A 27,779-nucleotide genomic window follows, 5' to 3' on the forward strand; every position below is an offset into this window, starting at 1 on the left:
AAACAAAACCCAAATGAGAAAGAAAAATATTGGATGGATGTACAGCGGAAAGAATGGCATAAGTGAGATAACTGAAGTGACTTGAACATGTAAATATGGCTTAAATATAACATGTCAACATGATTGTTACAACGTGTCTTTTTTCTAGCGAAGGTAAACAGCCTCCGCAACTTGACGGCAAAAAGCAACTTATGGTTTTCAACGATCATTAAAACAAAACAACAACAAAGATGTCGTTAGATTATTCGCTTGAAGTACAAACCATACTGAAGTGGTTTTGGATTATTAAGTCTCTTTGATGAACCATCGAGCAATCAATGGTTTTCCTGGAGCAATCAATGGTTTTTCTGGAGCAATCAATGGTTTTCCTGGAGCAATCAATGGTTTTCCTGGAGCAATCAATGGTTTCAAGGCACTAGAGAAAAAAAATAAGGTTTAATGTTACGGTGCGCGAGGACCAGTCAATGGAACCGTCGGGTGGACTGCTTTATTTTCTAACAAGGCCGCTAATTCAGACGATATTTTACCAGATGTTTTATCAGTGGAAGTCCTAATTAAGAGGCAAGTCCAAATGTCTACTTCTGATGCACATATGAAGTCCAGTAACAAATTTTACTAAACTGCGAGTTAAAAAGTTTAAAATTCTACAAGGAATGAAGTTTCGGTGGTGAAAATGTCCAAAATTCCGACTAAAAATTAAATTTAGAGTTTGACACTTTACCCAAGTTAGACCTAAAATTACCTTCGGGCAGTTTAAAGTTAAAAAGTTCTTTATAATATCAACAGTTTAGAACCTCGAAAAGTCGGCTAAAAAGTAAACAATGTAAATGTTTTACTTCTGAAGTATAGCGAAATATAACCAAAAAGAAGATAGCAACCTACAGAACTTTGCACAAGTTCTATCCTCAGTCACAACTTAGCAAACAGAACTTTGCACAAGTTCTAGTCTCAGTCACAACTTAGCAAACAGAACTTTGCACAAGTTCTAGTCTCAGTCACAACTTAGCAAATATAATTTTGCTAAGTCATAATCCTATTCTCAGCAAATAACAGAACTTTGGTCGTAGCAGCCTCGCAAGAACCATGCCAGCGCTCAAGTTCTCACGGATTTCGCTCCTGAAATTCGCCGCGTTTTACTTCACTAAACACCGCAGCTTCAACTCAAAGTCAGGGTAATGAGTCAAAACTGAAGCAAAACTTGCAGGTAATTAACTAAATTAACTAATTTATACTTTAAATTAACTAACAAGTGAAATGCATGGACCATTCCAAACCCTGAACAAATCTACGATTTCCACGTTCTTATATCCATTATGAGGACATTTTTCTTATTATGTTCATTTCTTCGCATTTTGTTAGTTTTTATATTTTTCATGAGAATTTCACCGTCCATTATGTTCATTTCTTTGCGTTTTTCATGACAATTTCAGCACCCAGCGCAAGGTTTCAGTATAGGTAATTTCAATTTTGCACGATTTCAGTCTATATCCCGTTTTTTTATTTATTTTTAATGACAATTTCAGCGTCCACTGCAGAATTTCAGTCCACAGGCTCGAGCTGGACTTCAGAGCTGAATGCTGAAGCTGAGTGTGATGCTGACTCATCAGAGCTGAATGCTGAAGCTGAGTGTGATGCTGACTCATCAGAGCTGAATGCTGAAGCTGAGTGTGATGCTGACTCATCAGAGCTGAATGCTGAAGCTGAGTGTGATGCTGACTCATCAGAGCTGAATGCTGAAGCTGAGTGTGATGCTGACTCATCAGAGCTGAATGCTGAAGCTGAGTGTGATGCTGAGGGAGTCAGCATACTTGATGATGGGGTTGCGATGTGCCAGCAGGAGGCTGTCATGCTGACAGCACACGTCAGCTGTCAGCTTAAGACGCGCTGTCTCTGCCAGCAGCCGCCGCAGTCCTGGCATTGTCAGCTGACAGCGCGGCAGACACAGACTGTCAGCTCTGGAATATAGGGTAATTAGGATATAGGGTAATTAATACGTGATATAGGGTAAATAATACGTGATATACTCAGCGGCAGACACAGACTGTCAGCTCTGGAATGTCAGCAGCATTACATTAATACGCAATATACACGTTAAATTAATACGGAATATATGCAGCGTTAAATTACGATAATACGTAATATACGCAGCGTCAAGTTAATGCGTAAAATACGCCAATTGACATGTAATGTACATCAATTAATAAGTAAAATACGATAGTCAATATGTAATATACTCAGCGGTAAATTTATACGTAATATACGCTAATTAATACATATGGTAAAAATCTATAAAAGAAAGCCGTGTATAGCTAAAATGTGTATCCATGTGCTGCTGGTGCGAGTGACACCACAGCACACCTTTGGCGATGGTATGATTGCGGTATGGTATGGTATGAGTGTGGTATGGTATGGTATGAGTGTGGTATGGTATGGTATGAGTGTGGCATGGTATGGTATGAGTGTGGTATGGTACGGTATGAGTGTGGTCCCTGAGGGTCTCAAAGTGGGACTGATAACGCCAATCCACAGAGGAGGTCCGAGGGACAGACCCCAAAATTACAGACCTGTGACCTTGACCTCACATGCGATCAAGGTTTTTGAGAAGGTAGTGGTCAGGAGGCTTGTCCGGTATATGGAAGAGGCTGACCTGTATAATAACGGACAACATGGCTTCCGGCGTAATCGTTCCTGTTTGTCGCAGTTACTGGAGCACCATCACCGTCTGGTGGCCCAGCTGGAGGAGGGAGCTGGCGTGGACGTGGTATAACTAGACTTTGCTAAAGCTTTTGACAAAGTTAGCCATGGGGTGCTCTTTAGAAAGCTGAGGCTGTTGGGGGCAGGAGGAAACCTGTTAAGGTGGATCCACAACTTCCTTACAGATAAAGTACAAGCTGTCGCAATTGGAAACTCGAAATCGAGAGAAGCGAAGGTGGAAAGCGGAGTTCCGCAGGACTCAGTGCTGGGACCGATCCTCTTCCTCATCCACATTGCCGATGTAGACTCAGAACTCACCCACGCATCTACATCATCATTTGCGGACGATACAAGATTGCTGATGAAGATCACAGATGACCTAGACTGCGAGAGGTTGCAGGATGATCTATCGTCAATCTACGATTGGGCCCTAGTTAACAATATGAAGTTCAACGGCACCAAGTTCGAAGTAATGAGATACAGAGTCCGCACAGAGATCGGGATGCCACATCGCTACTTAGCATCAGATGGCACAGAAATTGAGGAGAAGCAACTAGTTGGAGATCTTGGAGTGTTGACGAGTACTGAAACCACGTTAGATGCCCATATCGAGGAAATAGTCGTGCGCAGCCGGGAACGGATGGAGTGGATATGGCGGACATTTCGAACGAGAGAAGCAGCACCAATGCTTACACTCTACAGAGCCCTCGTGCTCCCCAATCTTGAGTATTGCTGCCAGCTTTGGTCGCCACTCAAGGCGGGTGCGGTGCAGAAACTGGAGGCAGTGCAGCGGACCTTCACGTACAGGATCAGCGGCATGAGGGAGCTGAACCTGAACTACTGGGGAAGGCTGAAACACCTGGAACTGTACTCACTGGAGAGGAGAAGAGAGAGGTATATCATACTGTACACTTGGAAGATGATAACCGGACTGGCTCCCAACTTTGAAAGTGAGATTGGCTCCCGGAACACGTCCAAGTTACATCCGGGATCCTGGGACGGGGCGACCTGCCTAGCGACGACTCAGAGACGGAGGGCAAGGAAGGCGGCGCATCAGCGTGACCGGGGACTAGGAAGTCCCGAACTCATCATAAGGTCAAAAGGACCTCACACCCACCTGTGGTGATGGTATGAGTGTGGTATGAGGGCCTGGACCACACCACACACCCAGGCCACATCACCGTCTGCCACGTCAGGCAGGTGCAGGTGGCAGGCGCTGCAGGTGTACAGCGACGTGGCAAGCGGTGGCAGCTGCTGCTGCCGCACGCCTCGCCCGATGCAAAAGTCTGAAATATGATTAAACGTATTAGTTATACATACATATTATTTATAAACACATTATATTTAAACATATTATTTATAAAGTCATTATACTCACGCACAACAGCAGAGGTGGGGTACAGGAGGGAGTTGATGGTGGCCACGAAGGCGGGTGACAGGATGTGGAGGCCCAGCGTGTAGAGCTCGGCACGCTTCAGCTTGACCAGCGAGCCATGGCTCACGCACCCCAAGAAGTGACGTAGCTTCTCACTGTAATGGTGATTATTGTTTAGATAATCATGATTATTATTTAGATAATCATAATTAAGGCCCAGCGTATAGAGCTCGGCACGCTTCAGCTTGACCAGCGAGCCATGACTCACGCACCCCAAGAAGTGACGTAGCTTCTCACTGTAATGGTGATTATTATTTAGATAATCATGATTATTATTTAGATAACCATGATTAAGGCCCAGCGTGTAGAGCTTGGCATGCTTCAGCTTGACCAGCGAGCCATGGCTCACACTGAAGAGGGCCGAAGAACATTAGCTATATTATATATTAGAATCATTCTTTTACAATTGTACCTTAATGTATGTCCTGTTTTATTTCATTATCTATTGAGTGTCATGTGCATCTTATTAATCTTGTATCTTGTTCCCCTTGGTGTAATATTTAAGGAGAGTAAAAGTTAATGAGACGAAATTCTTGCAAGTCCATATGTTATGCACTTTTGATTAGTCTGCACCTCTGATTGCTGAATTGGAAATTCACTGGTTGCAGCTGATTATTTTCTGACCTTCAAAAGCCTGCTTAAGATGCCTTAATGCAGGATTTGATCTACACCTCTGCTTCCTAATCCCATCCCGATGTTCCATTTTGGTGAGTACAGTGCATTTCATCTCATTAAAATGTCGCCATGCTACTATTTGTCATTACTGAGTTCTTAACAAATGTTTTCCAGCCATTCATGCTTGTTTATAAAGAGTGATGGATGGTTTTCACTGGTTCTTATGTTACTCCTGTTCTTTTATTGCACAATTTTCATTTTGCTTACTTGAATGATGTTGTGTCCACCCTTGAATAGCTTTACTTCTGAAACTAATGAATTCATGACTTTGTGTGTTGACGAAACAGTTTTAAACATCCTCCTGATGTCAATATTTCTAGAAGGCCAGTTCCTAAGAATGCATTTATTTGACATTTAGGAGCAGTTGGTAAGGAGCTACAGCCTTCTTGATGAGAGCCCTAAGACCCCTCGACCAACCCCTGGCCATCGAGAAAGAAGATAAAGACATTCCACATATCAACCAAATTTTTTCTTGGATACCAACTTGAAATTGATGAGCCTTTTGCTGCTCCTAGATACTTTGGGCCCAGACAGATGACTTAGTACAATTTTCTAGTTGCCTCTAGTAGTATATTTACTAACTAGTATGATAGGAGTATAGGAGTATATTTACTGACTTGTGCAACTTAGTGGAGCCAGTTGTCTTTTTTAATCCCTTGAATCCACTCATGAATGCCCCATATACCAGTGAGGGAATCATATTATTGTTTCAAGAGTAGTTGGAACTTTAGTCTGACCAGCAAATACCAGAAGTGCAAAATTAGTAGGATTTGCATATCTAATTCTTGAACTGCATAGCCATTTCATTTTTTCTTGCTTTACTTTCATTGATGTTCAACATTTAGGAATTGTGTGACCTAGTCCGCTTATGCATTCCTGTGCTTGGCACACCTATTTGTTTCTATTTGCTAGCCACATATCATTTGCTGTCAAAGTGTGCTCTAGGCCCTTGATAATCATTAGCTCTCGCAACAGCCCATGAAATGGTAAGATGGCTACATCCCTTTGGGCATACTTCCTGCCATAAGGTAAGAGTGATGGTGCAGAGTGCAGCATGGAGTGAGTGTGGTGTGCCTGGGTGTGGTATGCGAGTGTGTGTGACTTGGTCCACAGCCACTCAGCATTGATCTCCATCCCTCCACCAGCAGTCAAGTTCTGTCTTGCCAACAATCACTCCTTGGCTTGTACTTGAAGCCTATTCAGGGATGGTTACCACTTGATTAATGGTTGTTACAACCATAGTTGGCCTTGGCCAATATTTAAATAAGACAAAGTATTATCTGGCAGCAGAGGATGTTGATAACTATTTTTCCATTTTTCACTTTACTATCATCTCCTAGTTATTGGAAACTACAACGCTGAGAGGCCTCAGTGGTCCACTCATTAGAGCACTTTACCCAGACCCCCAAGTGGGCTGAACTGAAACCACTGCTAGTGTTTCAGTTAGACTACAACCCCTGACAAAAATTATGAAATCACCAGCCTCAGAGGATGTTCATTCAGTTGTTCAATTTTTTAGAAAAAAAGCAGACCACAGCCATGACACGAAACTAATGTCATTTCAAATGGCAACTTTCTGGCTTTAAGAAACACTATAAAAAAATAAAAAATAAAATTGTGGCAGTCAGTAATAGTTACTTTATTAGACCAAGCAGAGGGAAAAAAATATGATATCACTCAATTCTGAGGAAAAAGTATGGAATCATGAAAAACAAAAGAACGCTCCAACACACCACTAATATTTTGTTGCACCACCTCTGGCTTTTATAACAGCTTGCAGTCTTAGAGGCATGGACTTAAGGAGTGACAAACAGTGCTCTTCATCAATCTGCCTCCAACTTTCTCTGATTGCCATTGCCCAATCAGCTTAGCAGGTTGGAGCCTTGTCATGGACCATTTTCTTCAACTTCCACCAAAGATTTTCAATTGGATTAAGATCCGGACTGTTTGCAGGCCATGACATTGGCCTTATGCGTCTTTTTTCAAGGAAAGTTTTCACAGTTTTTGCTCTATGGCCAGAGCTGGGCAGCGCTACATTGAAATGTAGCGGCGCTACCGCTACCGCTACAGTAAATTGTAGCGTGCTACATTAGCCGCTACAATGGCCAAAATTATTGGAAATCTCTAAATATTTATTGTTCTGCTATTGGGATTTACTCATTAACATTTAATGATAATAAAACATTTTTAAAACATATCAATGCAACTTTATTGCAATTTACCTAACCGAACTAGTATTGGTTACCCCAGGGTTAGATACAGTAAATAGAAGTTAAAGTTATTTTTATGTTTTACCCATGGATATGAACTTTAATCTACCAATCTAAGAAATTATCCACATATACATATAAAAATCAGTCTTTTTTTGTATATATATGTGGATTATTTTTGAGATTGGTAGATTGAAGTAGACATCCATGTAGGGAAGGTGAAACATAAAAATAACAGCTACAATATCAAGACTTTTTGGGCATATTCTTCTGTTTTCAATGAATTTTACTTTATTTGGCTCCCCTGAACAATTTAAAAATCCAAAAAAGCCATCTTAAAAAAATTATAACTCCAACAGATTTCAAGCTACGGCAATGAGAGACATACCATTCGATTTGTAAAAACAATACCTAGCGACTCTAGAAGCCTTTTTTTTTAACATGTGCATGGTTTGACTTACATATGGGAGGGGGAGGAAGGTGGGGGGGGGGGGGTAAAAATGTGAAAGAAATGGGAAGAACACGAAAAAAATGATGAGGAAAATAAAAAATCGGGGCTCTACAGTCGCTAGATATTATTGTTACAAATCGAATGATATGTGTCTCGACATTGTAGCATGTGATTTGCAACAGTTATAAACTTTTTTAGAGTACCCCTGATATGTCGTTTTCTATCAATTCCACGTTTTCTTTCATTTTTTTAATTTACATGAACAAAAAGGTCTTAGATTTCTGTTTCACATATGTGTACCAAGTTTCAAAACGATCCGTCTGTAAACAAAAAAGTTTTGTTGGAGGGTAGCCGGTCCCCTTAAGTAAAATCTAAAGGCTTTATATATAAATGTAGCGGTAGCGCTGTAGCGGCAAAACCTCGAATCGCTACTTAAATATGTAGCGGGCGCTACCGCTACCGCTACATTGCCATAAATATAGATCCGCTACCGCTACCGCTACTGAAAATGTAGCGGCCGCTACATGTAGCGCGCTACTGCCCACCTCTGTCTATGGCAAGATGCATTATCATCTTGAACAATGATTTCATCATCCCCAAACATCTTTTCAATTGATGGGATAAGAAAAGTGTCCACAATACCAATGTAAACTTGTGCATTTATTGAAGATGTAATGACAGCCATCTCTCCAGTGCCTTTACCTGACATGCAGCCCCATATCATCAATGACTGGAAATTTGCATGTTCTCTTCAGGCAGTCATCTTTATAAATCTCATTGGAACAGCACCAAACAAAAGTTCCAGCATCATCACCTTGCCCAATGCAAATTAGAGATTCATCACTGAATATGACTTTCATCCAGTCAACCACTGTCCATGATTGCTTTTCCTTGGCCCATTGTAACCTTGTTTTTTTTCTGTTTTGGTGTTAATGATGGCTTTCATTTAGCTTTTCTGTATGTAAATCCCATTTCCTTTAGGCGGTTTCTCACAGTTCGGTCACAGACGTTAACTCCAGTTTCCTCCCATTTGTTCCTCATTTGTTTTGTTGTGCATTTTCAGTTTTTGAGACATATTGCTTCAAGTTTTCTGTATTGACCCTCTGATGTCTTCCTTGGTCTACCAGTATGTTTGCCTTTAACAACCTTCCCATATTGTTTATATTTGGTCCAGATTTTAGACACAGCTGACTGTGAACAACCAACATCTTTTGCAACATTGCGTGATGATTTACCCTCTTTTAAGAGTTTGATAATCCTCTCCTTTGTTTCAATTGACATCTCTCGTTTTGGAGCCATTATTCATGTCAGTCCACTTGGTGCAGCAGCTCTGCAAGGTGTGATCACTCCTTTGTAGATGCAGAATAACAAGCAGATCTAATTTGATGCAGGTGTTAGTTTTGGGGATGAAAATTTACATGGTGCTTCCATAATTTTTTTCCCCATAATTGAGTGATTTCATGTTTTTTCCCTCTGCTTGGTCTAAAAAAGTAATTGTTACTAACTGCCACAATTTTTTTACTTTATTTCTTATAGTGTTTCTTGAAGCCAGAAAGTTGCCATTTGAAATGACTTTAGTTTTGTGTCATGTCTGTGAACTGCTTTTTTTCTAAAAAATTTAACAACTGAATGAACAACCTCCGAGGCCAGTGATTCCATAATTTTCACCAGGGGATGTAGGTGCCATTCAGTTATTGTTGTATCTGCCGTTTTGTATTTTGTTTGTTAGTAGTAAATTGTTTAGTGTTTTCTATGTTTCATGCCTTCCTGGATGTGACTCCTTCTGACCACATTCAGTATTTGTTTCCATGTCCATGGACTCAAGAGCTACAGTCTCGCATATTTGTGCGAGTTTACCAGGAACTGCTACAACACACCTCAAGAAGTGACATATGTAGCTTCTTGCTGTAATGGTGATTATTGTTATAATCAGGATTATTATTGATACATCATAATTACTATTGTTGATATGATCATGATCCTTCAATGGCCACAGTTCCTACAACACTCCCTGGGACAGTGTGATCCTTATATTGGCAACATCCTTCTGAGAATATTAAGTATGAAATCGAGAAAAATTCCTGAGCACCTATACGGGAGTTACAACACCAGAGGTTAAGGAAGGGTAGTTACAATAAAAATCATACCTGTGGGGGAGTTAAGCAGCCAGGGGGAGTTACAACATACCTGTGGGGGGAGTTAAGCAGCCAGGGGGAGTTACAACACACCTGTGGGGGGAGTTAGGCAGCCAGGGGGAGTTACAACACACCTGTGGGGGGAGTTAAGCAGCCAGGGGGAGTTACAACACACCTGTGGGGGGAGTTGAGCAGGGGCTCGAGGGAGGCATCATCAATGGAGGGGGAGGAGTTGGGAGTGCAGGGTTGCCAGAAGGAGTGGAGGAGGTGGAGGGAGAGGCAGCGGGAGGCCTCGGCCATGAAGGGCAGCATGGGGCCCATGTTGTTGATAGCCTCACTCGGGGCCCCGTTAGAGCGGAACATCACCTGAAGAAACGAGCAATTTGTCACAACACTGCACATATAATTTGAATATATATCAATAAATTGTCTATAAATACATTGAAAGAGATGACCAAAGGATAGTCAAACTTTTTATATGTTAAAAATGCTTTTATATCTCTTTTTACATATATCTGTATTTATAGAATATATACCAATATCATCTATATCTGCTTATAAGGAAGGGCAATAAAACTGTTAACTGTCTCATGCAGGGAAAGGACACATTCTTTTTAATTCATGGCATCAGCGCATGACTGCATCAGCGCATGACTGCATCTGCACATGACTGCATCTGCGTATGACTGCATCTGTGTATGACTGCATCTGCACATGACTGCATCTGCATATGACTGCATCTGCATATGACTGCATCTGCATATGACTGCATCTGTGTATGACTGCATCTGCGTATGACTGCATCTGTGTATGACTGCATCTGCATATGACTGCATCTGCGTATGACTGCATCTGCATATGAGTGCATCAGCGCATGACTGCATCTGCGCATGACTGCATCAGTGCATGACTGCATCTGCGCATGACTGCATCTGCGCATGACTGCATCTGTGTATGACTGCATCTGCGTATGACTGCATCTGCATATAATTGCATCTGCACATGACAGATTATTGATCTAACACATTGAACCAGCAATGGAGCAAGAGACAGAAGGAGGAGTTAAAGGAGGAGAAAATTTCACTTCTAAAAATCATGTAAAGTAAAACAGCCCAACAACAAGTCTCACTTCAAGTAAGCATGTAAAGTAAAACAGCACTTTGAGTCTCACTTCAAGCAAGCATGTAAAGCAAAACAGCCCAACAACAAGTCTCACTTCAAGTAAGCATGTAAAGTAAAACAGCCCAACAACAAGTCTCACTTCAAGTAAGCATGTAAAGTAAAACAGCACAACAACAAGTCTCACTTCAAGCAAGCATGCAAAGTAAAACAGCACAACAACAAGTCTCACTTCAAGCAAGCATGTAAAGTAAAACAACACAAGTCTCACTTCAAGCAAGCATGTAAAGCAAAACAGCACAACAAGTCTCACTTCAAATGGCCGCAGGCAAGGGTCGTTGACGAGTGTGTGGTAGGCGGTGAAGGCCTGCAAGTCGTTCTCTATGAGCCATTCACTGTCCCCACAGAAAGGGTTGCAGAAATTAGACTTAATGTATCGAATGCCAAAATCCTTTTCACTTTCAATTGGGCCATCATCTTCTGTTTCCTGTTGAAAAAAAGGTTTCAGGAATAAATATTAGCTTCTGGGCTAAAAGTCTAAAACTTATTCAAAATCCAGTCAAAATTTTTTTAATTCAGATAAATTATTCTCCAGTGAACGAAGAGCGCAAGAACTGTTCATATGTTGATGCAATAGATTTTTGATTACACAATCATAAAGCTAATTGTTGAATTAATGAAGTGTGTATCTGAAAGTTTTGTTGATTTTTCTACATTTTTATACAGCCAGGTGTCAAAATGGCTCAATTCATTCGTTGGGAAGGAAAATTATGCATCAGTTGTGGAGGCGACTGTGATAATATTTGCAATATGGTATCTGTCTAGTTTTTAGAAATTTAGACACCAATCACATAATGAGATATTAAAACATTTACAACGGATGATCAGACATTAAATAAAAAATTTGAATGTATAACCTTTTAAAAAATGTGTTCTTTCTTCTCAAAAAATGCATATTATGCCAACATCAAAAAGTGACATATAAACTCAAAATAATTTATGCATTCAAATATATTTAAAAATTGCATACATACCTCTAGAACTTTGGCAAAGTTGCAGAGGTTTTTTATAGAAGGTTTATTAAACTTCTTAGCTGTCTCTGTCAATTTGTGGAGTCTTGTATAAACAGTGAGGATTTGTTGAGTTTGATCAGATGTTAATGGCTGCTTAGCAAGTGCATAACATGCAGTGAAATCAGAGTCTAGTTGATGGACAGCTGCTGACAAATATCCCTTCTCATCTTCTAGATCCTTTTGCATTTTGTTGACTGTCTCCAATAAATCATTCAACACTGTTCTATTTTCATTGTTTTTCTCCATTTGCTTTTGCAGCCACTTCTTCTTCTCAGATATATCAGGCACAATGTTCTCCTGGGTACGTCTCATCTCTGGACATTTCTCCTTAAAAAGGAAGTCTAAGGGAGTCACAGAACAAGCTACATGCTTGGGATGGAAGCACTGGTGACACAGTTGACACTTGCATGCATAGCACCAGTGACTGTACACTGTGTTGTGCTCACTGCAAACTTGCTCTTCATCTTCTTCCTCCTCCTCTTCATCGTCAACTTCTTCAATGACGGCATCAGCAGAATCTTTAGGGATTAGCTGGTAGCAGACTGGTAAGGTTGATATTTCTACAGCATGTTTTTTCCTGCATTTTGGACACCATAATTCCTCTTTTTTCAGCCTTAACAGACATTTGTGGCAGTAAGTGTGCCCACATGGCAGAACAAGAGGCTTGTGGGTCTCACTTGTGAAAGCCTCCTCACATATTTCACAAGTTGTGTATGGATTGGGAGCCATTCTATAACAAATCAAATAAAAGCATAATACAAAATTATTAATAGCTATTTAATATGAAAGTTGAAACACGAAGGCATATACTATACCGTAAAATGGGGTAACTTAGACTCCCGGGGTAACTTAGACCACTTTTGGTTTTTTTAACAAAACCCCCCAAAACTCAAAAACTATTTGACATAGAAAAATTTTGTCAATGGACATTAAAGGCCTAATACTGAGGCTATGTAACACAATAGAAAGATTTAAAAAGCTTGCATATCTAATAGGTTAAAAAATCAAAAATGTGACCCACAAAAAAGAGCAATTATTTAAAGCCTGTCATAGAACCCCCTTCAAATTTTTTTTGGTATAATAACTCCAGGTTATGGTGCATTGTAGTAGAACTCTTCTAGTTACATATGCAAATGACAAATTTGAGGAAAGTGTCATAGTTTGCAAATGGGGGCGCTGTCCCTGAATGGGGGAACTTAGACCACCTAATGTCAGCCCTGATGGGGTAACATAGACCGGCTTGATAATCAATTTAAAATGACCATATATACCGTCAACTGGGGCTACTCGGGACAGTTTTGAGTGTTTTTTGTTAACAACTTCTTACCATGAAACATTTCATAAACAAGTTTAGGCTCATTTTATAGCTCTTTGCGAGGGCTATCGAATGGCATCTTCAAAAAAAATTCCATATGCTATTCCATATGCTATACACTTGCAATAAAACTTCATTTTAAAATATTTGAAGCATGCAGAGAGTACTCATCCATTACTAACAGTACTCTGAAGTCCTCTTCTTTCATTGTAGATGATGTAGAGGTAGAATAAATTACATTTTCTGTGATTTTTACACGTTTTTCCTTTATTGATATGATATTACCGTATTATTGATGCGATATTACCGTATCCATGAACATGCCATTGAGCATTTACAACAACCTTGTCCACTACAAGCTTCATATCAGCAGCCTTATAACATTTCTTCTGTATCTGTAAGCTTACAGGATGGCTTGTAATTTCACACCATTTTAATTGGGTTTAAATTTACTATAAAAAAAGATCGTGAAAAACATACCTGAAACAGAAAGGAATGTTTTAGTGACAACCATCATACATTTTGCAGAAATAAATCATAGTTTAGGTCAATTACTTTTCTTTCTATGATCCCTGGTGCACAATTCTATATATGACATTCTATGCACCATTTTGTGATGACAGATGATGCACTAATTTTTCGATAAGTGAAATTTTTTTGCCAAGCAAGGTAAATGTAATCAATATTCTTTGTTTTTAATAAATTTGTTCTTAACTGGAGCCTTTGCTAACTGAGGTTCTACTGTAAATGCATTTTAGGGGGTGTCCCGAATAGCCCCACCGTGCGGAAATGGCTGTCATTTTCTTTTTGGATTGAGGTATGTAAATTCTGCAAATAAAGTTTTCAAGCTGACACCTGGGTGCAACTTTTATGTAGGTAAAATTTTTTAATAGGGCAAATGTTTTTTTTACTACAGACCTTAGCAGAAGTAACTTTTCAAAATAGCATTTTTCACCATTTTTTCAGGAATTTTTCTAAGCTAGTAAATGTAGTATTTTTTGACTTCCTTTATACTACATAGATAGGAAAAATGTTGACGTTTACACCACAATATTTAGTTTTGCAATATTCCAATTAGTTTTGCTACTAAAACAGTTTTACGCCGTGTCGGAGGACTGTCCCGAGTTACCCCGCCCGTCCGGAGTAGCCACAGTTGACGGTAACATATTTCATGCTATTAATGTTTTTTCTTTATGTTTCAGACTCTACAGTCTTATATATGGTAATTCTAACTTAATTTCCAAGCTGGTCAATATTACCCCTTCACAGCTGACATTAGGTGGTCTAAGTTCTCCCATTTGGGGGTGGTGCCCCCCACTTGCAAACTATGACACTTTCCTCAAATTTGTCATTTGCATATGTAACTAGAAGAGTTCTACTACAATGCACCAAAACCTGGAGTTATTTTACCAAAAAAATATAATTGATTTTACCACCCAGTTCAAGATACCCCAAGAGCTGGGGTAACAAAGACCATCCCTCTTTTTGAAATTACATAAAAATTATGAGAGGCAGGAGCCAGCAATTTATGGTGAGTGTACCTAGAGTATAGACCTGTATTTTGCATGTCTCAATTTAAGTTTAATTTAGCTGGTAAAAAAAATGGCATCATTTTAAAAAAATTAGTCTAAGTTACCCCATTTTATGGTATAGAGCTAAGAAAATTACCTGTTTACATACATGTATAAAACCAGTGTTATCATGCATCAAGCTTTATGTCGTTATAATTTCTCATGTCAATTATAAAATTTGTCTAAAATTAATTTCTCACTTCAATAAATTGAGAAATAAATTGAATTTAAATTGGAATCAGTGATCAATTTTAATCATTGTCAATTTTAGTGAGCAGTCAAAACAATGTATAAATATATGTACCAAAACAAATCGAGTTGTTATCAATACTTGAGCTTAAATACGCAGGCTAAACTTTGATGACACATCAGACTCAACTTCTGTACTTTGGTCTGTGTCAGTCAACTAAATAAGCTCATATTTCCTTTATCAGAGAGATTTTGAGTCCATATCAATCTTTATCTCCCCATAATCAATGTAGATTTATCCAACTAATATCAATTTTTCAAGATAATAATTATGCATCAGACACAGTAGATGTCACAAAGTTTGGGCATGACATTGCTAGTCTCACAATTCTTGTGTATATTAAAACTTTTAAATTTAGCTTACATAGAAGCTGTGGCTTCATTTCAAAGATAAAAATAAAAAAAAATTAAAAATATAAAAAAGTGTGTCAATCAAACAAAATTTGTCAAGTCTAACTTAGAACTAACTATAACCTTGTTGATCCAAAGCAACATACTTTCAATAACTCTGGAATATTACAGCTCAGTCATACAGTATTGTTGACAATCTTCCGGCTCATAATACGTTAATACCCATCTGGTGGGAGAGCTGGAGTGTAGCTTGGAAAGGAGACATGTTCCACACCTGCCTAGTACAAAATGCTGATACAATTCATAACTTGGTCTGGTCAACTGATAGATTACCTAGTATGGTGCACTGCTGGAGGACAATCTGGAACTTTGGGCAGAAATTTAAAAAAATAACTTAAAATTATCATTTTATAGGTGAAATTTGAAAATTGCACACAAGAATGAGCTGTGCAAGTCTATGGAATTGGGTGAAATTGACTCAGCACAAGCATTTTTCTCTCCTTCATAGGTAGCTTCAGCCTAATTTTTGGCTTGGTCATTTATGGCAAAATTGAAAATTCCTTAATTAAAACTGAAATCTCACAACCCAAAAAAGGAATTTTTTTTCATAACTTTGAGATTTTGTGGCTTAATCATTTACTTTAGTCAACATATATATAGAGATATAAGCTTCTTGTTTCAGAAAAATGGCAAGAAGGTCATGCATTTGAAAGTAAAAATCTTTCATGCCCAACCCAATTGTTAAATTATTTTGCCTAATTTTTTAGTTTAAACTTGAGAGATGACAAAGAGACTCTTTCTTGCCATTTCACTGAATTTATTGCCCCAAAGATGCCAAAGTACAATTGAGGTGGATGACAGTTGCCAATTAGGATTTTCCATGCCCATGGAAAGTAATTCATAATAGATATGGCCAATGCATCATTTCCAATCTTAAATGCACCAAATTGACAGAAAAATGAAATAAACGTTATTTCAAGTTAAGATATTGAGGAAATTTTTGTTCTTTGCATCACAAATTGAATAATGTCAAGCATCAACACAGGACAGACTGGACAGTCAACACAGACATGCACATTACATTCAATGGTGGCTCAATCAATATGGCCATTAGCCAATGTGCAATAATTGGCAGTAGCATATGCCCAGCCTGAGCCCATTACCCACAGTGATCCTTATTTCTTAGGCTCAAATTAAAGGTTTGTACATTGTACAAGCAATCAAAAGTTCAAAATAAGCCAAAAGCACACGTGGTAAGTTGGTAACAGTCAAATTGATCCATAAATCCTCAATTTGTAATCAGTCATACTCATTTATAAGCATGGAAAACATCTACCATTAGGGCCGCAAGTTGCAACTAGAAGTTCTTTCCTGCCATTTCCAGAACCGTGAGATTTCTGTCACTGTCAGATGAATTACCTCCTAGTTGGCTAGTCCTACGGCCTACCTACCTGTAATTGTTAAAAAAAGTGCACAATAGGGCCACAACCCACAAGATTCCAATTGTATTAAAATTTTGTCATGTTGGAGCCATCATGCCATGAGATTTCAGAAACAAGTAGAAAAATTCCAATCCACTGAATCCAGCTCATAGCCCTTAGCGGCTTAGCCCATAATATATCCCAGTAATCCCACGACCAGGGAGTCAGGGACGACCCACTGGGATAAAATTTCAGCTTTCATTCTTGAGTTTCAACAAATAAAACCATTAGGAGCAATCAAACACAGTGACTGACTGACAGTGCCATGTGCCAGTGTGACACTAAATCATTGAATGAAACTGTTAAAATGGGCATAAACAAATGAGGTACCAACAGATTTACAATAACACAAGTTGCAAATTGCAATGACCTTGTCCAGTTGGCAGTCATCCTCATAGTCATAGGCAGTCATCCTCATTATGAGCCTATGAGGTTCAATGCTTACCTATTCACATTTCAGAAAATATTCAACCCAGGCCCAGAGCTGGCAGAGCATGAGAAAATATTGATATGTTCAATTATTTAATATGTGAATTGACTAAGCTACAGCCTACATTCACCCGCCAACTCACGTATCGCGTAAGGCCGGGCGGCATGCCGCATGCGGCATGCGCATGGTGGCAGGGAATTATTGTGAGTACTTATCGGTCCACCGCCGTGCGTCGGTCTTAACCCTTCGCAAGGCCCCATGCCCTTGGCCCTTGGGCCCCTCTTGCAAGTTGTAATGGTCTAAACTCAACAGTTCGACCCCTGGCNGGAACCGAAAAATATTGTTGACTGCTTTACTTCTGTGGGGATAATCTGAAATTTTTCCCGTTTTCCTGTGATCGCAGCAAAAAGAAATTACGGTTTGTGTACGGCCGATGGACAGACTTGCTAAAGGCGACGGATGTCGCTTCTTACGAGGAATACCGCGCAGCGTTTCCTGCCAAGTTCAAGTGAGACATGATCGATAAAGCTCAGCTAAGACAGGTGGCTGATTATTGTGGTACTTCGGGCTGCTAATTAGTTATCTGTATGCTTCGTAAAGTGTAATTACTGTCTCTTATACACATCTAGATGTGTATAAGAGACAGCATTCAAATTAGGTCCACCCACACCCCACAGCCAGTGTAGCTGTCAGCTCACCTTCTTCAGAAGTGTGAAAGCTTTTGCCGGTGAAGGTGTGTTTTACGATCGGTCCATAAAGAAGTGTTGATCGGTTCAAAATGACATAAGAACAGGTTCTTTTTAATAACCTATGGATTGGCACCATGCGCATGCGTAAGGGTAATACTTAAAAGATGAAGTTGTTGTGGATGTGGCCGGCTTTGGCTTGAAGGTGAAAAGTAGCCGCACGATGACCACTTCACCCGGGCACTTGTTACACCTGGACACTAGTAGCAAAGCAGAGAGTTTTTTAGACTCTGTCTCAAGTTCATTTTTGAGTCCTATAAGTAGACCAGAAAAGTATCATGGATACCAGCATTATCATACTTTTGGTTAAAGATACTATACTATCATACAAGAAATTGGTTTAAATCTTGAGTAAATGAGGAAATTAAAAATGAACTGATTCTAAAAAATCTCTGGTTTGTCACTATGCGCTGAGGCTGGACTCAGCAGAACGTTTCAGTGTTATATGTCAATGATCCTTTGAGGTTTTAGCAGGTGCCAGCTCAGGCCAGGTGGGCATTCACTTTTCGATCAGAGCTAAAACCAGGATGGTGCAGTAGTGCTCATTGCTCATCAGCTCATGCACTACAGCCTGACATTGAAGTCAGGCGATATGTTTGTGTTAAATAGTTGATTGTTGCTCTTATTAATGCATGTTGAATCTTTCTGCGGAAATTGCCTCCTCCCAGATAAATAGATGAAGACACAGAACTAACGACGCAGAAGGGGGCGAACGAATGATCAATTGAAATTTTGAATGCCGCGGATGAACGAATTCCGCGAATTTAGCAAGGAGTAAAATAACGGTTTTGATTATACTATGTTGAAAAATTAGGCATTGAAACTACAAATATCTCCTATTTGTGTTATACAATGGTAAATTAGGAGAATGAGAAATGCTAAAAACGAGACTTAACACATTTTTACATGATTAAAGTTACAGATTCATTTTAGTTTCAAGATTCGACTCGTGACCTGAGAAGCATCTAATACAAATAGTGCGGAGTGTTGAAATAAGGTTAATCGATTACTTTTTATTGCAAACCACAACTCAGCACTCGTCAATAAAACTTGGCACAAGCTAATAGACTAATAGTCCTTGAAGTTACAATGACCTCGTACGGTTTAAGAGGTTCGACTCTTATTTATATTTCATAAAATAATCAACCCAGAGAATGTGGAAATATTCAAATATTAAATTATTTAATAGGCGAATCAATCACTTATTCAATGTAAATCAACACTCCGCACTAGACAATAATATTTAGCACATTGTGAAAAGCCTGACGACACATGACAGCACTGCCCTAATGTTATGTTACGGACTCGGAGAAAATTTTTTAGAACATATCTTGTGAACGTTGAAGGAACGCACTGGATTTTGTTCATAGTTTGCCCAAATCTTGAAGCAGTTGCCTGTCTGGACAGCCTACACCGAAGATAAATGCCAATGTTCGTATTGTTGTCGCAGTTTTTAGATGCGCTTAAGTAGATCCAACCAAAGAAACCCAAAAATTTGAAGTAGAAGTACCTACTGTCAAGACAGGAGCTACAATGTAGTTTAACATCCATTAATGTAGAATTTAATTTATTAGTCTATGTAATCTTTTGGAGGGAGGTAAGTCAGGTAACCATAATGATGGTTTAGGCGATCTGTGGATGGCCGTGTCACAGCTTTACATATAAGCATGCATTGCAGCTACGCACACGTTTGATAACTGTTGCCACTTATGTTCTATCTACTGCTATTATTGACGTTTTTATGATCATCTAGGCGTGTCTTTTAGGTATTTGAAATAGGTAGGGAGGCTAAACCAGCATTCATTTACTCTGCTATGCTCTGCCTCAAATGAGTATTTATTTAAGTCCATTTACTAATACTTGGCTTCTTTAAATTCCACAAATCTTTTACTGAGCTACACGAGAACTGATCTCTCTAAAAGAGCACTAACTACCTTCCTGTATCAAGAGGCTAAAAACTATACCAGCAAGAAACTCTAAGGCCCAACGGTCATCCATCAGGCAGACCTGTGTTGTTTTTGTCCACTCAGCGTGGACACCCCGCAAAGAAGAAGAAGAAGAGACGTATATGCCTGACCACTATAATGACGCACCAGGGCCAAATACGCGAATTTTACTTCAACGCCTTCACGTTTGTCGGTTTGGGATAAGCCCAGATAAGCTTTAGTTGAACTGCAAAACCACAGAGTTGAACAGAGAAAGCTTTTATCGACCTATGCACTAGAAGATTTGCACTTGTGACACCAGCCTTCTAGTCCCAAATTGAATGAAACGTCTCCTGATATATTTCTTCTATTCACCCATCACAAAACCTAAACCATTTGCATCGGGTTTTATTGATTTAATTAGTACATAGCCTACGTTTTCTCATTTTCTTCCACAAAAAAATGTGCAATTATCACAAAGCTTGCGAATATATTTTTTTTATTATGCAAATTAATTCCCACTTTTTGGGCTATTTTTCATAAAAATCTGAATGATTTCGAAATTTAAGTCCATTGTCCTCTTTTAAACTCTCCTTCATTGAAACAATTTATAAGAAATGTATAGATAATTTTGGATGTTTCACGAGCTTAGTCGTGGAACATTAGTCGATTGTTCGGTGATCCTAGTGTTAAATTCACTATTCTGCATCCGGCAGAGTGGCCTAACTAATCCAATCCCAACATTTTTAACGGTTGCGTATGTATAATCAGATGCTAATTTATATTTTAGCGAGGAATGGTGAGGCAAGACAAGATACCTCAGGCACGCGACAGTAAATCTCGTTATCCCAGTCGGCAGGCTTCATATCGACTGTGAAGTTTTTCAACTTCCAAAATTTGAAAAATTCACTTTAAAATATAGATGCTGCATCAGCGAGACATTGCACTGGGTATAAAAATTTGAAAGATAGACACACAAATACAAATAGTAATTTCTTAAAAGCACAATTAATCAATTTTTTCTGAAAGTACACTTCGCATCATGATGAAAAAATTTTGATTCCATGTAACAAAAAAAAATTCGTGCAAAATTATCTCAAAATATCATTTATTAAGGATGTATTCTTTCGAATTTTTCAGTGGGTGACAAAATCAAAATATAGTGGCCGATTCATTCATTACTTAGTAGGAGCACCTTTCCTCTATTTTCGTTAGAATGCAAAACTAAAAACCCTGCACAGTTAAAGTCGACATGGTGAGAGTAACTAATAACTTGGGGGGCTTACATCATTATCGCATTTGTCACTGGAACACTGAATCAAGTAAAAATTTCCTCCGTCCTGGCGTCCTCATGTCGATACCCTGAATTTCATTTGATGATTGGCATGAGTGTCTGAATTATTGCCGCTGACTCACGTTTCGTTTGATAGGTACAGGTTTACAATACAATTACGGACCAGGCAATAAGTCCAGCAGCAGAAATATATAAGTTATTTATTTTCATATGTATAGGCAGATAAAGTATTATAGTCCACCATGGAATATTTTCTTGAAAGAAAACGAAACTTTGAGGGGAAGCCCTTTGAAACAACATCTGCGGAAGCTTCACAGCACTGACGTGCCTGACCCAGCCCTGGCCCCTGCACTACCAGACTCTGAATTACATAAAAAAATATAGTAAAGGAACAGAGCTTTTCTTCATTCAATGAGCGATTCTTTCGCTTAAAGAAGGGATTAGATCTAGATGAGATTCAATATTTAAGAAATGAAAAAGTTATTTAGTAAAGCCTAGCAAGTTACGGACCAGCCGACCGGCGACCAGGCAATAAGTCCAGCAGCTATCTCAATCAATCGTCAGTTATGGAAAGATCGGGTTCCAAAAGCCGGATCCCTTGTGAATCAAGTCACGAAAAGTTCACGAATCGGCAACAGGCCATGGGCCTATTCCTTCAATGCCGACACTTCTATTATATTCTATTCAATTCTATTCTAGGTGAAATCTTCCTAGCGCTGCGACCCCAACCAGCGCGGGTAAAATTCTATATGGAGTCTACGGGTTCAAGGGCACGGGCGGTTTTGGCTCATCGACGGCTGACTTTTCCGATTTCCCAGACGGCCTCGCAAATTTTTACAAACATCCCAGACATTCTCCGCAACCATTTGCTCAGTTGTCAGCTGAATATATGATTTTTTAACTATAAAAATTGCTGGGCCTAAGTAGTTTTACTTTCCGTCCGGTATAATAAACACGCATAGCTCTGATGATGGATCTGTAGCTCGCTGCTTGAAGACGGTAACCACAAATGGGTTTCCTCGTGAAGATTATTGTTTGTTGAAATGCTTTGACTGCTCTTTTTATTTCCGTTGTTCATGTTGAACGATAAATAGTTCTGTGCCTTTACAATAAGTTTTTTTGTGTAATTCAGAGGATTGCCTGCTAGTGGAGGCGGCAGGGCAGTGAAGCTCCCCCAGTAGTTGTTTCAAAAAGCTTCCCCTTCGAAACTTCGTTTTTTACGGAAATCTTCTATGGTGGACTGTAATTTTCTATCATCTCGGAACACTCAAATAAATAAGTAAAATAACGTCTTTACTTTTTTAATATTGAATCTCTTCTTGTCATAACCACTTCCTTAAGTGAATAAATCGCTTATCAATATTATTTTGCTGGTCAAAGTTAAGTTGTGGCTACAAAACTTTGCTCGTGTTCATCGCCATCATGTAATGCTGAAAAATAATAGGACGATAATTTTCGGTATTGGTAAATTACCAATCATATAATGTATCAATTTAATTGATCATTCATGAGGAGTATTTCATCTGAAATAAGCAATAGAAATTTATATATAACATTCATGATTGTAAACCGGTTTGTTTACAATCGTGGTGATGCTAACTAATGTTAACTAATATGTGATATGGTGATGTTAACTAATTACTTACAATTTATACCGAGATGGCATTTGTATATCGAATCATTATTTATAAAATTTTCTCCGATTACATTTAGATCAACTGAATTTTGTAATGTTCGAAATTTCACAATAAAAATTTATCGAATGATATACACATATTCAACATGTTTTGTTTAAATATTTTCTCATAACATTCTTTACTCTAATATTCTACGATAATATGAATAGCTTATTAAGATCTCAATAAACATGGCTAATCGGATGAACGTTGCGTCACTTACGACTTTCAATTGTTCACTGACCTTATTCAACCGCACGGTCCATGATGCAAATTTTCTTAGATGGCGTCAAATTTTCTTAGATGGCGTCATTTTTAATAAATCAGCGAAATTTTCCGCAATCATTTGTTTCACATGAAATTATTTATTTATTTTCAATACGAGGCCCATGTTTCTTTTATGTAAACATTTGTAGCTTGGAGGCTTGCTCGTCTTATCCTCAGGTAGGTTATCAGTTATCCACATTATTGGTTATTAAAAATTTATTCCCTCATTTTATTTGATCGCTTTGACCGATAAGCGAAACTGTTACTTAAGTAAGATAAAAGTTTAGTGGATGGTCGTGGTATATAGGCGGGCAATCGAAAATGTGGTTTTAGTGAGTCTGGCTGCAAATTCGTTTTCTGTGATCGATTATTTTTATGGCTGACTGGAATATGGAGATTTTCTGAAACTCGCAACGTAATTCACCAAATGTATTCATTTCATTGTGCTAGCACAAGTTGGAAGACAATCATATAACTTCTTTTATCCTCTTCAATCAATTCTGAAATTTATACACCCACCTGTTTGATGCTAAAAATATCATGGTTGCAATTAAATTGAACGCTCTGGGTACATACCCCTGCATAATGAACTATATTTTTGTTCCATAGAACAGAGATCATGGCATTATATCACAGTACTATTATATCATTATATATTACATTATATTACAGAACTACAGTTAATTTCTCCCCAGGCTATTAAATAATTCATTAATGAACGAGAATATATTCATGGGTCCATATTCCCTTGACCCCGTCAATTGCGGGCGGTGCAGACCTCCCTGATTAGTAACGCCAGGCCTTCCTTGTAAATTTTTCAATGGCTAAGTTGCCAACTCAGACTCAATCAAGTGAATAAGTTGATTCAGAATTATTTTCGCTGCTCATGAATGATAAAGCTTGAGATCTTAGTCTCCTGGTGATTTTTTTTTATTTAGTCACCCACTAAGAAAATTTGGACATTTTATGTTTTTTTTTCAGAAAGACGTTGGTGTTATGCTCTGAATTCTATCTTTTTCTCCGGTGACAAATTAGATTTCATCTTTTTTTGATGGGTTTCATCAATTTAAAAAATTGAAATGATTAGGTGTTGTTTATTTTTCATATTTGTGTCAAAATGTCCACTTAATTTGGTGGGGCCATCATTTTCCTCCGTTATTTATTAATATCTTATTCGAACAATAATAAGTAAAAGTTACATATTTTAGAAGTTTAGCAACTTCAATAAGCCGAATCTTATGTTCTCGTGTTAACGTATAGGCACGTCGATGCACATTACAGCGTCTAAAGACTGCAATCTGGGATACGGTTTTCTCTTTAGACTTATTTTTAAATGTGCCTCATTTCTTTTTCAAAATGCTTGGTTCCCGTGTAGTGGATTAGACTATATTCAACTGCAAATCGAAAGACCGAGTGGTTAAAATCGCTAATATAGTTCAACGAGTTGGGGGTTCAAAACCTGCAACTAGTTGTAAGAATTATGGTCGGAATTGGCCAGGTGGTCGAGTGGTTAAGCATCGGCGATAGCTCTGCATGGTCTAATGAATTATCCTGCCACTTGTGGTCTGTCCTGTTTTGGTCTGCCGGTATGCTGGATACCACGTGATGTCCACGAAGCTTTGTTTTTGCATTAATCAGCTTCATGGATATTGTATTCCTGGATTATCATTCCCATTATATCAAATCGATGATAAATTGTACGAAGTTAGACATGGACATGTTTATAACACAGCAAGAGACACATGAAATAGATGCATTATATTTTAAAATCTTCATTGTTCTATTACATGAAATGTTCGATCTCATGTTGATGATTTACTTCAGTAGCCCATCGCAGAAAATGATCGGCAATTGCGTGTTCATCTTTTTGGAGGCGGACTGTTTCAAATATTTTCTAGAAAATGGTTTAAATGCATCAAAAATAACAAAGGAGGTCCGTCCTTGATTAAACGAATTATTAGCTTATTTCCTATCTAGCAGCGGACACGACAGCGGGAGGAGGTGTTGTGTGGGTGACGGAGTTCACAGGAGTTCGTAGTGTTTCGAGATGAGCAAAGAAAAATGTCATATGTTGATAAAGTCTAAATCGAAACGTCGTGTTGCGAGTTCGAAACCCTGAAAAGTTGTATAAAATTATGCAATGTCTATAATCAGCGACCGGCCATATATGGCATATCCTACATTGACTGCAATGTTGATATTGCTATAAGTAAAGAATTAATTTTATATGGACAGTGATGTCACTGCCTGCTTCAGGGCCAGTAGAGGCAGTGATGTCACTGCTTGCTTCTGGGTCAGTAGAGGCAGTGATGTCACTGCTCGCTTCAGGGCCAGTAGAGGCAGTGATGTCACTGCGCACTTCAGGGCCAGTAGAGGCAGTGATGTCACTGCGCACTTCAGGGTCAGTAGAGGCAGTGATGTCACTGCTCGCTTCTGGGTCAGTAGAGGCAGTGATGTCACTGCTCGCTTCAGGGTTAGTAGAGACAGTGATGTCACTGCGCACTTCAGGGCCAGTAGAGGCAGTGATGTCACTGCTCGTTTCAGGGTCAGTAGAGGCAGTGATGTCACTGCGCACTTCAGGGTCAGTAGAGGCAGTGAAGTCACTGCTCGCTTCAGGGTCAGTAGAGGCAGTGATATCACTGCTTGCTTCAGGGCCAGTAGAGGCAGTGATGTCACTGCGCACTTCAGGGTTAGTAGAGGCAGTGATGTCACTGCGCACTTCAGGGTCAGTAGAGGCAGTGATGTCACTGCTCGCTTCATGGTCAGGAGAGGCAGTGATGTCACTGCTTGCTTCAGGGTCAGTAGAGCAGTGATGTCACTGCTTGCTTCAGGGTCAGTAGAGGCAGTGATGTCACTGCTCGCTTCAGGGTCAGTAGAGGCAGTGATGTCACTGCTTGCTTCTGGGTCAGTAGAGGCAGTGATGTCACTGCTCGTTTCTGGGACAGTAGAGGCAGTGATGTCACTGCTTGCTTCAGGGTCAGTAGAGGCAGTGATGTCAGATATTTGTAGGAGGAGATAGATTTTCTAAAGTACCCTTTTATAGCCGTTTTCTATGAATTTCACGTTTTCTATATATTTTTTCGAAAAATTCATACGAGCAAAATGTTCTTATATTTACATTTTGCATATGTATGCGAAGTTTCATGATGATCGGATAATAACTGTAGAAGTTTTACCGGAGGTTAGCCGGTCCCCTTAAAGCCAAAGTTTAGACAACGCAAATAATTTTCGAGTTAAATATTCGTCTTTGAATTCATGATTACTCCGCGATTCGAGCGATGGAGTGAGATAATTAATATTTTTTAGTCACTCTGACAATTCTAAGATAACAATGTTGGAAAAATTACTACCTTATTCCAGGTCACCATAAGCTGAAATTCACTGTATTTTTCTCTGGGTAAATTTATGAATAATTCCGCCAATATAGCTTGCCGGCATGACAGCACATCCGACTGATGGCTGCATATATCATGCGGTCGTGACAAAAAAATTATTACAGATTACAGAGAAAAAATTGTTTTATGTGCAGCAATTTTCTGCACTGAAACACACACATACATGATGTATGTGCTCGTTGTGATAAAGGTTAATGAATATACTTACAATCGACAATGGCGGCTGAGCTTTCGCTGCTGTTGCAGAATAGTTTAGTCATAGCTCAAAAACGCGCGTGCTCAGTCATGGCGGATCGGTCTGCGCGCAGCTGCGTCGAATTATTCGATTTGCTATTCTTGCTCTCTGTAAAAAATATTTTTGATGCTCTTTGCACTTGTCATTGAAAAGATGAGTGCGGGGCGTAGACTCGTAGTAGGTGGACGTTCTTATATGTGGGAAGGTGCATTCCTTGCCTCGGAATTATTACATATACAAGTCATAGAGTCTAAGGTATGAAAAACACGTGAAATGTAATCATAATGTATAATGATAATTCACGGAGATATCCAAGTTGCTCACCTGCATTACATGTGACGTGCTTGCTAAGCTTTCTCAGAGTCACAGTAATTATCTGCATTGTCCATGTAGTAAAATAAGGAAGACTTGGCAATCCAGGCTATATTCGAACAAATCACCTGGAAACTTGTATATATTATTACGTATATATTATTCATAATCTTATTATAATTATATAATCTTATATATATATTATTCTTAAACTTGAAGGCATTCTACTATCACAGCAACTGGGCGCCACACAGCAGGTGGGCGCCACACAGCAAGTCACTGCGCTTTCAGTAGAATCATCAGGCAGTGACTGCACAGTCTGTGCAGTGAGGATCAAGGCAAGTCATTTCAACATTTATCGCAGTTGCCTTCATTATATCAACTCGGCTGCGTCCGTTACGATATCACCTCAAAACATAAATAAACTTTTACGTGCTGCACGATGATAATATCGAGCAAATTTTCGAACACGCATCTATTAATCTAAGTAGTATTGACGAATAATGTAATTCATGACGGTATATCGAATTTTAAGGACAATTTGCATGATTTTGTATATATTTCATTTTACACAAAACAAATACACATTGGAAAATTGAAATATAAAACATATTTTCAATGAAGTTTTTGACTATCAATAGCAAATATAATTTTCAGTTGGTAACTATTCTAAAACTCACATGCGTATCATACAAGTGATCACGTACATAAATCCAACGTCGAATATATTGACAATCCAA

General features: G+C 38.9%; 2 protein-coding genes across 3 annotated transcripts; both read right to left on the reverse strand.

The window, feature by feature from the left end:
* Nucleotides 1-351: 351 nt before the first annotated feature.
* On the reverse strand, nt 352-12,546 carry LOC108680050. Of its 2 annotated transcripts, none has more exons than XM_047881818.1 (6): nt 11,754-12,546; nt 11,033-11,206; nt 9,776-9,966; nt 4,073-4,224; nt 3,812-3,980; nt 352-1,955 (listed from the first exon to the last, which is right to left on the reverse strand). In XM_047881818.1, the coding sequence occupies exons 1-6, from the start codon at nt 12,519-12,521 to the stop codon at nt 1,760-1,762; spliced, it is 1,650 nt and encodes a 549-aa protein (XP_047737774.1). In that variant the 5' UTR covers nt 12,522-12,546; the 3' UTR covers nt 352-1,759. The 2 variants fall into 2 exon arrangements, with proteins under 2 accessions (XP_047737774.1, XP_047737775.1); XM_047881819.1 differs by having other exon boundaries at nt 1,896-2,050.
* A 12,754-nt stretch (nt 12,547-25,300) lies between these two features.
* Nucleotides 25,301-26,752, reverse strand: LOC108680051 (constitutive coactivator of peroxisome proliferator-activated receptor gamma-like). The gene is made up of 2 exons (XM_018168818.1): nt 26,701-26,752; nt 25,301-25,887 (listed from the first exon to the last, which is right to left on the reverse strand). The coding sequence occupies exons 1-2, from the start codon at nt 26,750-26,752 to the stop codon at nt 25,301-25,303; spliced, it is 639 nt and encodes a 212-aa protein (XP_018024307.1).
* Nucleotides 26,753-27,779: the final 1,027 nt, after the last annotated feature.

Source organism: Hyalella azteca, unplaced genomic scaffold (assembly GCF_000764305.2).
Source record: "Hyalella azteca isolate HAZT.00-mixed unplaced genomic scaffold, Hazt_2.0.2 contig8873, whole genome shotgun sequence".
NCBI classification, from domain to species: domain Eukaryota; kingdom Metazoa; phylum Arthropoda; class Malacostraca; order Amphipoda; family Hyalellidae; genus Hyalella; species Hyalella azteca.

Bases quoted from the DNA above. Each gene is read 5' to 3' on its own strand.
- LOC108680050 (XM_047881818.1), bottom strand. From the start codon at position 12,521: ATGGCTCCCAATCCATACACAACTTGTGAAATATGTGAGGAGGCTTTC. The intron at 9,967-11,032 runs GTGAGACTTGTT...TCGTTTCTTCAG, and splicing joins CTTGCCTGCGGCCATTTGAA to GTGATGTTCCGCTCTAACGG. The intron at 3,981-4,072 runs GTGAGTATAATG...ATCATATTTCAG, and splicing joins CCCCACCTCTGCTGTTGTGC to ACTTTTGCATCGGGCGAGGC.
- LOC108680051 (XM_018168818.1), bottom strand. From the start codon at position 26,752: ATGACTAAACTATTCTGCAACAGCAGCGAAAGCTCAGCCGCCATTGTC. The intron at 25,888-26,700 runs GTAAGTATATTC...CTGACCCTGAAG, and splicing joins CTCAGCCGCCATTGTCGATT to CAAGCAGTGACATCACTGCC.